General features: G+C 32.1%; 1 protein-coding gene across 3 annotated transcripts; it reads right to left on the bottom strand.

The window, feature by feature from the left end:
- Positions 1-8,868: 8,868 nt before the first annotated feature.
- On the bottom strand, positions 8,869-14,085 carry LOC7471563 (protein TIFY 8). 3 transcript variants are annotated; one of them, XM_024604367.2, is made up of 6 exons: positions 13,322-14,076; positions 12,206-12,393; positions 11,652-12,097; positions 11,448-11,535; positions 9,302-9,497; positions 8,869-9,207 (listed from the first exon to the last, which is right to left on the bottom strand). In XM_024604367.2, the coding sequence occupies exons 1-6, from the start codon at positions 13,605-13,607 to the stop codon at positions 9,125-9,127; spliced, it is 1,287 nt and encodes a 428-aa protein (XP_024460135.1). In that variant the 5' UTR covers positions 13,608-14,076; the 3' UTR covers positions 8,869-9,124. The 3 variants fall into 3 exon arrangements, with proteins under 3 accessions (XP_024460135.1, XP_024460136.1, XP_024460137.1); XM_024604368.2 differs by lacking the exon at positions 8,869-9,207 and having other exon boundaries at positions 9,357-11,007; positions 13,322-14,085; XM_024604369.2 differs by lacking the exon at positions 8,869-9,207 and having other exon boundaries at positions 9,357-9,671; positions 13,322-14,083.
- Between the last annotated feature and the right edge of the window lie 1,336 nt (positions 14,086-15,421).

The following is a 15,421-nucleotide window of genomic DNA, read 5'->3' as shown; positions in this document are numbered from 1 at the left end:
AAAATATTTTTGAACTAGAGAGTCCCACAAACTATATATTTTAAATAGTTTTTTAAGCTATCATCTAAATTTCAAGTCATGAAAAATTAGGACGAATAGTTTTGTAAAGATTTGTCATAATTGTTTTTTAATAATTCTAAAATACAAGAACATGCTAATTAATGTGAGCATTAATGTTTTAGGACAAGCAATTAAGTTTGGCTGTAAATCATATCTTTCAATTATTGGGTATACCGCAATCGAATTAGGACACGAGAACTAATAATTAATTTTACAAATTAATGTCTATTCAAGGAAGGAGACGAATTATACACTTGCCAGAGGACTTTCAAGTAACGAGCACTGCTCCCTAGCTTCCACAGCACATTGCTAAACAAAGACCAGCCGCTAAATGCCAAAAATCGAAAAGCTAGAGGATGGATAGAGAGCTGGTCTAGCAGGAAAACTTTTGGTAAAGGCCAGGGAGCTCCATTGTTGGGCCAATTTGCTTTTGTAAAGCCACAAGAGTATGAACTTGACCTTTAATTGTAGATTTGCTAAGATCCAGGATGAAATTATTCAGTCTGACTATTGGTCTCTCGTGAGAAAAAATCATCATCGTGGAGGGGGAAATTCCAATGAACTTTGAAAATTAATTACGGCTATTGAAGATGAAGCAAAACCCTTTTCACTGCTTTCTCGATTGAAGCTGCTTTGCTTTGCTTTGCTTGCTGGAGAAAATACATGTGAAAGAGAAATTAATTTAGGGAGATCGTGCATGGCTTGTATCAAAGCTGCAGGGCTTATTAGAAAATGTTTTTCGAAACAAAGTATGATTAATTAGAAGTTGTGGCTTTGTGGCTCGCTTTTTATTTTTTATATTTAAAACTTGCACAGACTCACATTATCATATCTTATGTTTAATTTTTTTATCAAATAAACAGCGATGATGAGATTCGAACTCGTGACCGCTTGATTATTAAGAATCTACAACCATATCAAAGAACCAGTTCAACCTCATAATTTAAGCTATTAGGTGAGGTTCAAGATATGATTTATATTATTTTCTAGAAATAACGTCATTGATGTTGTCTTTAGAAGCTACTTTAAGATGATATCAGAGTTTTGATTATTAAAATTTATTATTTTAATTTTTTAATATAATCTTAAAGCTTCATTAAATAATCTAAGTTTTTTAGTTGAAATAATTATTTGCGGTAATATTTATATCTCAACAATAATTTTTTTAATAATATTTGCTTGCATTCAAGTTTAAAGAAAAGGTTTTTCGAGTATTAATGCATGATGTATATTTGAGATAAGCTCTATTAACACAAATTAAATGTTGCACTACTACTTGAATGAGCTTTGTTGGTAAATATTATACAGTATCAAGTATGAACAATTAACAACATGATAGTGTTCTAAACATTATAGTAAGAACACAACTGAAAATAAAGAGTGATACTCCTTGCATGAAAAGGATTCAATAATTTTCTTCTTTCTTCTCCCACCAACAAATTAAAAGCATGACGACCAAGTTCATCGACTCTTCTTTCTAAGATGTCATGTGTCACATTTCTACCATTTGATCTCTTAAAACTCACCATAGATTGGTGATATATGTCGAGCACCAAAGTCTTTGAGTTCTCTAACCATTTTTCATGATGTCCAAACACCTTCACAAACATAATTTATAATACATTTAATCTCTCTGCTTTTACTTACAATTTATTTTTTAATGTGATATCTTTATTATTTTTTATCAAGTTCAACCGGTGAAGAGTTGATATGAACTTATATTTTAGACCCAACTCAACAGTTTAAAATCTCAAAATGAAATGATTTTTTAATATGTTATCAGAGTCTTAATTATTAAATTTAAATCTTATCTTTTATATTAATTTTTCTAATTAAAAACAAAATGATTGGTTTATACAAATTTACAATCTAAAGTTATTACTTGAAAAGATTTGAAAACAATTAATTTAAAAATATCACTCTTTTATATTGAAATAGTTATTTTACTGATCATAAAAATATTGTCCACAAGCTGTAAAATAGAGAACACATTAATTTAAAAAGATGACTTTAATGTTATTATTCATTAGTCTAATTATAAAATAGAGAACAAGTTAAGATTAATATATAAAAAAAAAATGGAAGAAACTAAACAGGAAAGAAAAAGAAAAATGAGAGCTGCGTGGCTTGGCTCTATATAGGCCTGCCGACTACATGTATACCTAGAATTATATTTGTCGTCCTAAATCACTGGAAATGCCAAAGAGGGGACAACCATACCAATCCTTCTTCAATCATTGAAAACATGGACGTAAAGTGTGTTGGTCTGCGTGCCTAAGCATGTTTTAGATTATGATTGGATAGCTTTTCTTGGTACAATAATGATTATTTTTTAAAATAATTTTTATTTAGAAATATATAAAAATAATATTTTTTTTATTTTTTTAAAACAATTATTTTTTATGTCATCATATTAAAATGATAAAAACAAATTAATTTCAAGCAAAAACAAATTAAAAAATCATAAAATATAGTTTTACCACAAAAACAAACAGTTACTTAGTTTATTTGCCCACTCCGCTCTGGGTTAGACTAAATTTTTTCTAGATATATAAGAAAAAATAAAAAATACATGAGTTTAGAAAAAAAAATTGGATAACACTATGTTGCGTGTCAAATATTATTTTTCTAACATTAAAGAAATATTAAGATAAATAAAAATGATGACATATTAGATGATATATTTTTTAAAATAATTATTGAACAATTAATTTAATTTAATTTAAAAAATTCTTTTAAAAGAAGCTAAATCCAACAAAGAACAAAATATAAAAAGACCAAATATTTTTTTAAAAATCAATGAAAAATCTTATATACATAAGAAAATATTATGGAGCCTAATATCCAGTTAAATCAAATTACAAATGATAAAATAAAAAAAGCATGAGTTTAAAAAATAGAAAGAAAAAAAACAACAGATGAACTCAGGCGAATCTTCCAAACTTGGGTTAATCCCTTAAATTCGCAATTCGTTAAATCATAAACTCATGGTTAATTAATCAAGAACCTCAATTTAATGTTGACGCATGAAATTAAAAAAAAATTAATTTAAAAAACTTGTCAAGGTTAAAGAAAACCAACATGCCTATGAAGCAAAGCCTAAATTATTTTTTTATTCGACGGACAATAGAGTAGTTATATAGTGCATGTCAAAAGAAAAATCTGAAAAACCTTCAAAATCATAGTTAATTTTCTCTTCTTTTAAATATAACATAATTTCACTATGCAAAAAATAATAAAAAGATTGAAAAACCTCTAAACAATTCTAAAATAACATACTTAGTCAATTCTAAACAATGTTGGGTCATGACAAATGGAATCTTAGAAAGACTTAAGGGAAAGCTTTTAAATAAGTTTGATTATTTCACGTGAAGATCACATCAATTAACTTCAATTTTTATGAACATGTCTTCTATTATGGAACATATTTCTAGCAAGAAAATCTCTCCAAATATACGTCTTTGACTTAATTAATGAAAAATTGTACAAACAAGTTTATCACCCATGTTGAAGTCCAAATTAACTAAGTAAATAATGAATTCATATGATCGCATGAGCTAGATTCAATAATTAATGAATTCTACCACCCTACCCTTTTCTTGTGATGTAATATTAACAAGAGTTAATTGAGCAGCTAGGGCTACTCTATGATGTAGATAGGACATAATGCTTGCATGCATGATATTTATATATATATATATATATATATATATATATATATATATATATATATATATATATATATATTTGAAAAGATATCTCACATATCTACTTCGGAGATAAAGTTTAAAAAATCTTTATAGATAAAGCCATATTTTAGAATGGTTAGCGATATATATATTATAATTGGAATCTAGCTAGGTAACTATTTAAATTTGTGCTATTTAAACAGTATTATTAAGCTACCTAGATTAATCGAATAACTTATTCATCCAGGATCTGGCATATTAAGAGGAAAAAAAAAAAAAGAATCTAGGCATACTATTTAAATTTGTGTTATCTTAAGCAATGTTATTAAATTCGCTAAAATCGACAGATTGATCGAATGATTTATTCATTTAGGACCTGGTATATTTAGAATCTAGGTATACTATTTAAACTTGGGCTATTTTAAGTAGTGTTTTTAAACTCGTCGAGCTCGACAAATTGATCAAATTATTTATCAATCCAGGACCTACCATGGGTTGGGTTTCAAGTTAAATCAAATAAAAATTAATTTGATTAACTTGATGAGTCAAACTCATGAATCGGTCAAAACCTAGTTTAACTTTTTAAAAAATTTCTTAAAATAAAGTTGTTTTAAATTGACTCGGGTTAACCCGCTCTACCCCTAACTCAAATCTTGGGTCAAGTTTAATAACTTTGATCTTAAATTTTGACCATCAAAACCTACCCGTCAATTGGTGAATTCATTAAAAAAAAAAAAAAAACTAATAAGCATGGAGGATTCAATGTGTTCCTAGACATATATCATTATTCACCACAAATAGTATAATTATTATTTTATCATTCCACCAAAAAATCAATAAATTTGCTATTGAGGGTAATATGGTCTTTTTCGCAGGATCCATTAGCTATTATGAGATTGATTAAGAACATTTTGGTCTTTTGACCTTTTAAGAGCACAATGTAACCAATGTCACGATTTTCTAATATTAACACGGGTTGACTTTGATTTTTTTAAAAAAATTATTTTTATTTCAATTTCATCCTTTAAAATTTGATTTATTAAGAATTGATCTTCGTGTTTTTTTTTCAAATTTTTTTTTGAGGTTATCTCAATCTTGTGTCCACGGTAACAGGTTAACCCTGGTTGACTTGGATTTTTTTTTGTTAAATATATTTTTCAGTTTCTCTTTAACATTGAGTTGTTTGATAATTATGCTTCGTAGTTTTATTCAATTTTCTTTCGACAAGGTTACCCCGGCATCACAACCAGGTCACAGGCTTAGCATGCTAATCCGGATAGGCTAAGGTTGGGGTTTTTTTTTTTAATCTTTTTTACTTTGTCAATTTTTTTTATTGTCGTTTTATTTTGTATTTGTATTATTTAAATTAACTAAGCTTATTAAACTCAGTTAAATCAATGATCCAAGCCTTAGATTTTTTTTGCTTGTTTAGAAACTCTTGCATCGCTTTAGCATATTTTTTTATGCTAAGAGAAAAATTGAGTTGGCCCACAACATAACACATACCCTATCTAGTTAATATATTATAATGTAAATTTTTTTCCTGTTTAAAATCTTATCGGGAAAAAAAAAGGTTTTCAAATAGAAAAGGCTAGTTCAAAAATATTTTATTATTAAAAAAAATAATTTTAGAGATTTTAGAGCGGTGCATTGGCCTGTTTCAAAATGAATGGGATAGTTGTAATAACAAATTTTTCATATTTTACAATGTTGATATTTTCTTTTTCCTTTTTAGAGAAAAATCTACCTTCATCATCTATTGGAAAATTTTGACAAAAGATAACACACAACACGATGAGTCCTAAAATCCAAGATTTTAAGAAATAAGACTAATATGCTGGATAATTGATTGATTTCTTAGTTTAAACAGTCTAAGCCAGGTATTGTACTAGAGAGTGGAGGATCCGAAATCAACCTCTGGCTAATTTGTGAAAGGCTCTTTGGCATCACCTGGGGAATGTGCCAGATCGAAACTATACTGGAGAGTGGAGGATCTGAGATCAACCCTTGATGATTGTGAGAATATTGCTCTAGGGAGACCAAGTCAATTCCCTTCAAGGATAGTGGTCGAAAGCCCCCACTAGAGATCTGTAGTTAGGAAATGTATGTCAAATATACATTATTATTATTATTTCAAAAGTAAACTTACATTCCCATTGAAAATCATACATTATGAGGTGATTCGTTGGGATTCAGGGAGCCTGGAAAGTTTAGGGTGAAATAATAGGATTGGTAACAGAGGTTCATCCCATGGTAGTTGAGGGAGTGTGTCTAGAATACCGAGTATATGCACAGGTATTGCAATAGCGCGAGTGACTCCTAGAGGGATTTGGCGAGTATGAAAGCAAAATACTCTTTGAGAGGTCATTATGCCCAAGCTCTTATGGGTAGTGCAATGAGTTACGGGCGCTGAAAGCGGCTGGAGGTGATGGTGATGGAGTCAAGTGTGTTATCATAGTTGTCAAAACTTGTTAGGGTGGTAAGGTCTGATTTTGACCTTAGTTTGCCAACACGGTCTAGGTGAAGAGTTGCACCTGACTTGTGAGTTGTTGAAGGTCTGGTTGGGTAGAAGTGTTTGTGATAACAAGTAGATTTGTCTTACATCCTAATCAATGAGTGTTTAGGCTGTGTGTCATGATATGACATGGAAATGTCAAAAACAAGTTTTAAAAACTGATAGATTTTTTTATCAGTTTCCCACAAACGATGTCAATTGATGAAGTTGGAAAAATTCTTAATAGAAAAATTATAGGCGCTTTTCATGGGCTAATAAAACAAGACTCGAAGAACTTGGTGGGCTCGACGACACCTACAAGAAAAACACTCAAAAGCTTAAGTCAATATAATACTTATTCAAGTGACAGGGAGAATAAATATTCTCCAGGCTTAAATATTCCTTAAGTTTTGTTTAAGTTTTATATTAGACTTGTATTTTTTTAGACTTATGTTCTCTAGAGAAATAAAATTAAGAGAAATAAGCTCTAACGGACCTTTTATCTATAGAGATAAAACTTTATTTATATTGATTTTTTAAGATAAATATCTTAAGAAATATCTAAGATATTTTATATAAATATCTAAGTTATAAAATATAATATAAATATTTTATAAGATATTTATGTGGTGTGTACATTCAATAAAATATACGGGTATTTTTCCATGTATTATCAAATTATTAATTATGTTTTGTTTTAAGAACCGGGAGACGTACCAACGCACCGAAATACATGCATACATACATTAATCAAATTATTAATTAATGTTACTTATCTTCATCGTCAAACTATCAAGTCTTGAAACTGTTAACTTCAGATCTAAATTCGATATACTTTTTGGGTCTGTCTTCTTGTACTTGACTTCGGTGGAAGACAGACTATCTGGAACCAACTAGACATGTAAAACTCTTCATAAATTTCAAGTCCATGGAAATTTCAGAATTTTTTTTTTTTTTTTGGTTTGATAATGAGCATTGCATCAAGACTTCATCGACCATAAGTTACTATAGGTAATATTTGTTTATGCGGCCGGATTATGCTTTTAATTTTTTTTATTTTAAATTAATTTTTTTAATATTTTTAAATTGTTTTAATAAACTAATATCAAAAATAAAAATATTATTTAAATATATTTTTAAATAAAAATATTTTAAAAAACAATATATACTACCATCCCAAATGGATATATAACTTAATCAGATTATCGATCATGATAGTTTTTCTTTTATAATTATCGAGTGTAGTGGAATGAAATTAATCATAGTATTACAAAAAAAAAGGGGGAGTCGTGTATTTAATGATGGGAAATTCAAGAAAATTCCTATTTCATAAAAAGCAAAGGTATGAAGTCTTATGTATAGGTTCTCTTATTTATTTATTTAATTTATTGGGCCTTACAGTAACACGTGTCTCCTGAAAGATCTCGGGCTCGAAACCTATTGGCTACTGTAAGAAGGATCACGCTGCTTTTGGGCCTGGGGCAATCAGCAGGAGAAACTAATGTTGTAGCGGTACAAGGGCCAGGTAGATGATGGGCACAAGAACTTCTCGCCGACTAACTTGAAAATCTTGGCTCCTAGGTTATCAAGTCAATTTTGAATGAGTTAACGGTCAATTTAGATTAATTATTTTTATTAAAATAGTATTGTTTTATTCATTTTAAAAAAAAAAATTTCTAGAAGTTATCTTGGTTAGATTTGATCCAATCAACTAGGTCATAAGCTAATCTGATCGAGTCAACTAGATTTTTTTTTTGTATTATTATCTTTTTTAATTCAACTTAAAACTTAAATCAAGTTATATTCCGGATCATGAGTTTTTCAAGTCAACTTGCTAGAACAAATCAGGAAAACAATTATATGGTTGAGAAAAGAAAGCATAAAATAATGATAAAAAAGAAGAAAATATATGATTCCCCATTCCCATTTCATAATGCAATTGTGATTGTGGGTCTACAAGAAATCAGTATATGGTTGTGCATTGTTTGGTTCAACCCAAAAAAAGGAACCGAGTTGTCATGATCTGGTTCTTTCGGTTTGGTTTATTTGATATTCAACCTCTTCAATCAGGTAAATTATTTTTAAAGATTCTCTTTGAGAACCGAACAAACAGAAAAACCGGTTTCCTTTTTTTCATTTTAATGATTCTTATAAAAAATCAAAAAAAAAATCAAAAACTTCTAAATTAGGAATTTTCATTTAAAAACTGAAAAACCATACTTAAAGATTCTGGTTTACATGACTCGACTCATGACAAATTCTGTTCGGTTTTTGAAAACACTCGAACTAAATAAATCAAAACCGAACCGGTCAAACCATTTGCTCAGCTCTATCTAGGTCTCTTTCTTTATCCCAGCAAAACTTGCGTGAGCCAGGCTCGTCAAGAGTCCATAGAGAAAAGTCTTCGACAAAAATATGCACAGGATGGGCTATTGATGAGCCGCACTCAGCACAGAACTCTCTCTTTCACCTAAGCAAGGGTTTGGTGATTGATCGGAGGGTGCTGCTGCCACCCAAGCATGCCTGAAATTGCTGTTTATGAGAAAAAGGTTGTGGAATTGTGCTTGCAAATAAATGCCTACTAGTTTTAAGCAAAGGGAGTGGGGGGTTTTTCAAGTTGAGAAATTGATAAACAGCATAGATTTATATCAAAAGCTTGGTCATGGTGGCATCTGATTATGATTATGATACAAGTCCTCTATACACAAGAGCTCCCCTCCCCCTTGCTCTTTTCCAAAAAAGAAGCAGAAAAAAGGAGAAAAAAGGACAAGAATGAAGAGCTTAAGCAACACCAGAAAAAAGAGCTCATTCTTCCTAAAGAGCTGTTATCCAAAATAATGTTAGGGCTGTTTCAAGTTCTCAACTTTAGAGTTTAGACCTCTCATTTCTCCTCATTACTGGGTTCGCCTGCCTGAACTGCGTTTCTCCTCTCTTTAGCTATTACAATGCTGCCATGATGACCTCCTGCAGATTAGCAAATGAAAAGAGCAATTTAAGCAAGTCATTTCCTAGCTCTAAAGAGCAAAGGACATTGTGGATGATAAATATGAATATTCACCTGTTGGTGTAGAGATTCGATCACTAGAGCCAACTCCCCGGGTAGCATTGCCGGTGACGGATAGCCTCCCACGGAGTTCATATTCCCCGCCGCTGGTCATGTAACTTTCACTACCTTGACTTGCAGTAGGTTTTGGTGAGTAGGTTGTTGACCATGATCCTCCGTTTGAACCTGCCAGGGCCATTATAACATCTGCCTGAAATAGATCAGACAGCACATAATGGTCAAGGCACCAATTTGGCTATGCACTGTGAGATAAATACTTGTGCCACATGTAAATAACCGAGTCGAACACCACAGGAAAAAAATAGCATAAATCCCCCAAGGATTCCTGTTACTTTTTGCAGCTTTGACTATGAGTCTCCGAGGCCTTCGCATGCAGGGGTAAGAGGAAGAAATGAATAGCGGAAAGTATTATGTGATTTACCTCAGAAAATCTACAGAAAACCAATTTTATTAATCTTCTCTGAGGCCTAGGCTGACAAATACGCAATTGGTGCCTTTATCGGAACATTAAAGCTGGTCTTTGGCACAAGATTGCTACCCAGCATCTTTATGCCAGGATTTAAATTTTAAAAAGTGAACAAAAGTAACATAAATATTGTCATTCATAAGCATATTAAAGTATTAGAAATTGTAAAAATGAATAATAGAAACAGTTCCTACAGGGGCCACATAAAGATTTAGCAGAAAGGAAAAGCGCCCATCATCATGAAAGGAATAGGAAGTTCTGTACATAATGATGGGCAGCTTTTAATATTCAAACTTGTAATGAAGATATTTCACCAGTTCAAGAAAGAAACGATGCATTTTATAGAAAAATGATCAGGACAATTATGACCCAATATGGCTATCTTAACTTCTTGAGCAGAACTACAAAAATTGAAGCTTCCGTATTGAAAGCCTAGATAAATCAAAAGCACAACGTTCTTGGAGACCACTATGAATCACTTCACTGCTATCATGATGAGGATAAAAAAGTGAAAACATTAAGCACACTTTATGGTAGAAAACAGGCAACAGATTTACGGAAAAAATGCTATATGATGGACATCCACTAAAGAATGAGGAAGGCACATTAGCAAGCCCAAGCAACCAGTAAAAAGTAGCCTTTCCATACAGTTTTACCCAGTTTGAAAATTGCTGTGATTGACAGAAATAATGATAGTGGAGTGCTGTACTGAGCATATAAAAGGTGACAAAAATGGAACCACAAAGTTTAGAGAGGAAGGAAAGAGAATAACGTGATATCAATCCTCTCTTAAGCTTCACCAAGGAATAAACACACCAATTGTATTAATACACAATAAGCAACTTAAGATGAACAAAATTCAAAAGACAGGACTGATACAAAAAAAAAAGGTTGGGAAGGTTAAGAGAGATCACAACTTAAAACATGGATATGTGCTCACTTTAAAGGAAAAGGAACTACTTGAAACATAGATACTCATGTGACTCTCTGTTCACTAAGGGAGAATACTGTCAGGTAATGTATAAAAAGTAATCCCACCACTCTAAAAAGAAACCATCATCGGACTTTCTCACTTGAGTAACTGCAGTCTAGTGAACTAGGCGTCAGTTTGTAGCTCTGTTACGTTTTCTTGCCATTGTATATGATAAATTAATTCAAAAGAGAATTCTGCTACTTTCAACATGTATTCAACCAAGTCAACTCTTAACTCGAGCCGTGAGGTGTATCTGGCCATCTGGAATCATATTCCACAAAGTGAACAAAGAAATTCTAAGAAATCCATCCCTTACATATTAATATGACACGTTTCCAACTGTAAGGTCAAACACAATTCGTTCTTTTTCACATGCACAGTTCAGACAATAGAGAACCGTTTTCCAAATAACAGGGCACAATATTTATTAACATATTTGCAGACCAGAACTAATAACACAACTGCAACTGCTTCCCTGGGCATAGGTTCACATTCTCAATGACAGAAGGCTGCAACTGCAATTTTTATACGACTCAACCAAGATGCTATCAAACATATGCATTTTTCTCGAGGTGATTCACTAGCATAAACTGATGCAGGTTGCACATGAGCATGTAAAATAAGCTTTCCATCCAAGAAACTGTATAAACCAATGAGATTAAAAAGGTTATCCTTTATTAGCAAACAAATGGAATGCAAACCTTGTTTGGGTGAACATCATCAAAAACATGAGCTTGACCACCATAAAATATAGTCATCTGGCGGCTGGCAGATGTTAAACCCTGCCGACTGCCATAGGAACCAAAGAGATATGGTATCAAGTTCTTTTTAATGGGTGATAATTAGCATCAATTAAACAATTAACATTGAGAAGCGAAGATAATGTACTATATTATATAATTCACCTTGAAGGATTTGAAGATTCTGGCTCTGAAATATGAATCCCAGTCTTGGGTTTGCCACCACTAGGCAGCCCTCTGGATGAATTTTTCTCAGAGATACCGCTGCCAGCATTTATAGAACTCAGAATTCCAGGGCCTTTGATTCCAGTTCTGGATCCTTCATCGGCAGCAGATTGTGAGACAATTGAAGGACCAGCATTTGTGTCTCTGAATCTGTTTGTGGGAACTTGATGCGTAAAAGGAACAAATTGACCGCCACGCGGAGGATATGCACCTATCCCCATGGGAATGGATCGATCTTGTTTGGAAACGTTGGCATCAAGTCTACTGCCAGCAGAAGGTTGCAGTATGAGAGATGCAGAACTCGGCCTCATTGGCTGCATACCATAGAAAACCTCGTCATCGTTGGACCTTCTAGGCCGTTCTCTGCCACCTCCATTTTTTAGCATCTGAATCTCAACATGAAAAATTAAATGTTAACAAAAACAAACCACATGGGAAGTTCTTCTCGTTCATTAAAATGAAAGACAAACCACAAGATTAAATCTCAAAGCTACCTTCATCAAATGCAGGCTCTCGATGGAATCATGAGCCATTTGTGGAATCCCATCCCTTGATCCTGTAAAGGCAGAATCTGAATTGCTCCGCTTACTTCCTGCTAATCTGTTGCTTATCTCAGGACCAGAAATATCACTCCTTGGACCATAAAATGGAATCCCCTCAAGATGATTTCCAGCCTGCCTTTCTATTAATATCAATGATAAAGTATCAAACTTTGAAAATGATTGGTAGGATCATGAAACCAGAAAACACAAGCAATAATAAATATAAAGCAATTTCAACAACTAAAGTTCAACCTTAGCAATGTCCTTTTTATCGAGGTTGTCGATGAAAAATCTCCACAAAAGAAAAGGTAACATGTGTAAGCTACAATTACAAAAGCCCTCTTCCTCGACCAAAATGCATATTGGCCTAAATTGCAAATGGCATGCTTAATTCAGTCCTTTCAACTTGCAATGTGGAATCTTTGAAAGGAAAGGAGTATATACATGAACACTTTCAATTTTGTTCTTACTTCTTTAGGAAACAACATTTGAGTAAAGAAAACCACAAAACACCACATTTGGAAAAATCCATTAGATGAAGATGTTTTAGTATACAAATCAAGGAAACACTAAAAAAGTGGCAAGAAGTTGCAAATTAAACTTTCCCTACTGAAAGATCAAGTTTAGTAATAAAATAAAAGAAAGAAGACGAAGTGAAATCCTGCCGAAGCTAACAACCTCACTAAAACTAATCAACAAAAGAATAATCCATCTCTCTACCTGAAAATAGATAGTGTTCTCTACATCACATGAAAAATCAAGACGGACCATCAAACCTCTCTCTCTCTCTCTCTCTCACACACACACACACGCCCCGCTAGATCATGGAGGAAAAAAGGAGTAAGGAACTCCATTTCACCTGATAATAACGAGATGAGAGGGAAAATTAACTAAACAAAATAAAACATAATTAGATAAAAGAACCCACCAACAAAATAGAGAAAGAAAAAGAAATTCTTGAAGAGCTTCAACGTCAATAAAGGGAAAACAAAAAATCAAAAGGACCCATTAACCTATAAGGCTCAAGAAAAAAGACAGAAGCTTTCAAGTTGTAGAGCAAGTACTGACCAGAAGCTAGATCAGAGGTAGAAGAGAGAGGTCCACGGCCACCACCAGAAGAAGCTCCAAGTGAAGCAGAAGCAGAAGGAGACCCATCTTTATTTTTTGGAGCTAAAACAACTGGTGAATCTGTAGTTCCTTTCATGCCCAAGAAATCATGAAACATTGCCTTCAAATCTTGTTTTTGTTGCTGTTGGCTTGTTGCAGTACTGTTGTTTACATAAACACTATTATTATGGCTACTGTTGGCATTGTTGTTCTTGCTTTGTTGTGCCATTGTCAATACTACTGCCATTTCCTCTTCATATCAAGCTTCTCCTTCATGGCTTCTTCTCTCTTCAGCTTTAGAGGGAGAGGGAGTAAAAACGAAAGAGAGAACGATTTTCAAGAAAGTAAAGAGAGGGAGAGAGAAAGAGAGAAGGGGCCTCAAAGACTGAATTTTTAAGAGGGGCAGAGCATTAAAAAGCAAAAGGTTCTGTCTTTCTCTGGGAAAGGAGGATCTTGTTCAATTTTTTTATTTTTTTATTGATTAATTATTATTTTTTCTTCTCCCTGCACTAACCGTCTCTGTGTCTGAATATGTGTAGGCTTGTTGTTTTTGTTTTTAAAAAAGGTATAAAGGTTGTGTGAGAGTGTGCTTGATTGTCGTTGTTCTTGCAAAGGAAAGAGAGGGTTTTGCCGTGTTCCTTGCTGCTATTGGACCTTGTGTTTTAGGGTTTTGTGTTTTTTGGCAGGGATCCCTCTAATCTGTGATTACTGTTCCTCTCTATCCATTGCTTTTTGGGCACGGTGGTGATTTTATTACGGTTTCACCTTCACGTCCCACGTGCACTTGTTTTATGTCTAATCACCGTGTTCTCATCATGGGAAAAACTGCAAAACCCAACCGGGGAGTTCTAATCATTCATGTAAAGACTGCTTTTTTATCTTGATATAAAGATGATCCGGTATGTTTGTTTCCTTGGCTGGATTTGCGTTTTACCGCAATCATAGATTCTGGGGTTTTTTTTTTTTCAGTATAATAACAGTTTTTTTTTATATAAATATATTAAAATAATATTTTTATTTTTTAAAAAATTATTTTTTGATATCAGGATTTTAAAACAATATAAAAATATAAAAAATTAATTTTTAAAAAAATTTAATTTTAGCAAACTTCTGTTTTGGACGCATTATCATGCATTATCAGACAGGGGCTCAATTCTATTTGGTTAATAAAAATAATTGTGTGGTTTTGCACGGATCCTGGTAAATTCTTTCTTGGATCTTGGTTAAGAAGCTAAAAATTATTTTAAGAAAATTATAACTATAAAAATTACCATAATATCAAATATATATATAAAAGTAGTCGGATAATACATTTAATAAGAAAGGTTTAAGTCATGTTTGGGCAAATTAGACAATTAGCATACAAAATAAAAGAATATGATGAATTAGCGTAGCAGCAAAAATTTTTGGTGAAATAGCATGTTTTTGAATGTTGTGATTCTAAATTATGACATCTATTAAATATCGCAGTCACAACTGTAATAAAATTTTAATTGATGTTATGGTTCACAATTGCGACATCAATTCAATTCCAATACTATTAAGAAGGACAAACTGGTCAACTAGTTCATAATGGTTAGTTAAATCAAAAAATTGGTTGACATTGAAGTCTATAAATTGAACAAAGATGTATATTTCGATTCATAAAACATATCTGGAAGAAAAAAATTATAAAATTATGATTTTTATGTGAACCAGTCAACTGGTTCATATAACTGGTTCAATCGGCCGACCGGTTGAGCCAAAGGATTGACAGTAAAGCTTCTGCCCCTCCTAGTAACAAATATCCTCAATATCTAAATTTAACAAAAAAATATTTATTATGAGATTTATTATTTGGTTGTAAATCTGAAATTTAATTTAATTAATGATTTTAGAGAATTAAAAATTTTCCAATTTTAACAAAATTCTAGCAAAGTTTTTTCTGTATAAAAAATATATCTAAAATTTTATCTCACTTAACAAAATTTGCAAATAACCATAATAACTAAACTCAATAAATTTTCACACTTCATTATCATTATATTTGTTGTGAATAATAAAATCTGCAAAAAAAATCAT

Source organism: Populus trichocarpa, chromosome 6 (genome assembly GCF_000002775.5).
Source record: "Populus trichocarpa isolate Nisqually-1 chromosome 6, P.trichocarpa_v4.1, whole genome shotgun sequence".
Classification (NCBI taxonomy): Eukaryota; Viridiplantae; Streptophyta; class Magnoliopsida; order Malpighiales; family Salicaceae; genus Populus; species Populus trichocarpa.
This window is presented reverse-complemented; position numbering and strand designations above follow the sequence as displayed.

Bases quoted from the DNA above. Each gene is read 5' to 3' on its own strand.
- LOC7471563 (XM_024604367.2), bottom strand. From the start codon at position 13,607: ATGGCAGTAGTATTGACAATGGCACAACAAAGCAAGAACAACAATGCC. The intron at 12,394-13,321 runs GTCAGTACTTGC...TGATATTAATAG, and splicing joins TACCTCTGATCTAGCTTCTG to AAAGGCAGGCTGGAAATCAT. The intron at 9,208-9,301 runs GTGAATATTCAT...GCTAATCTGCAG, and splicing joins TCGAATCTCTACACCAACAG to GAGGTCATCATGGCAGCATT.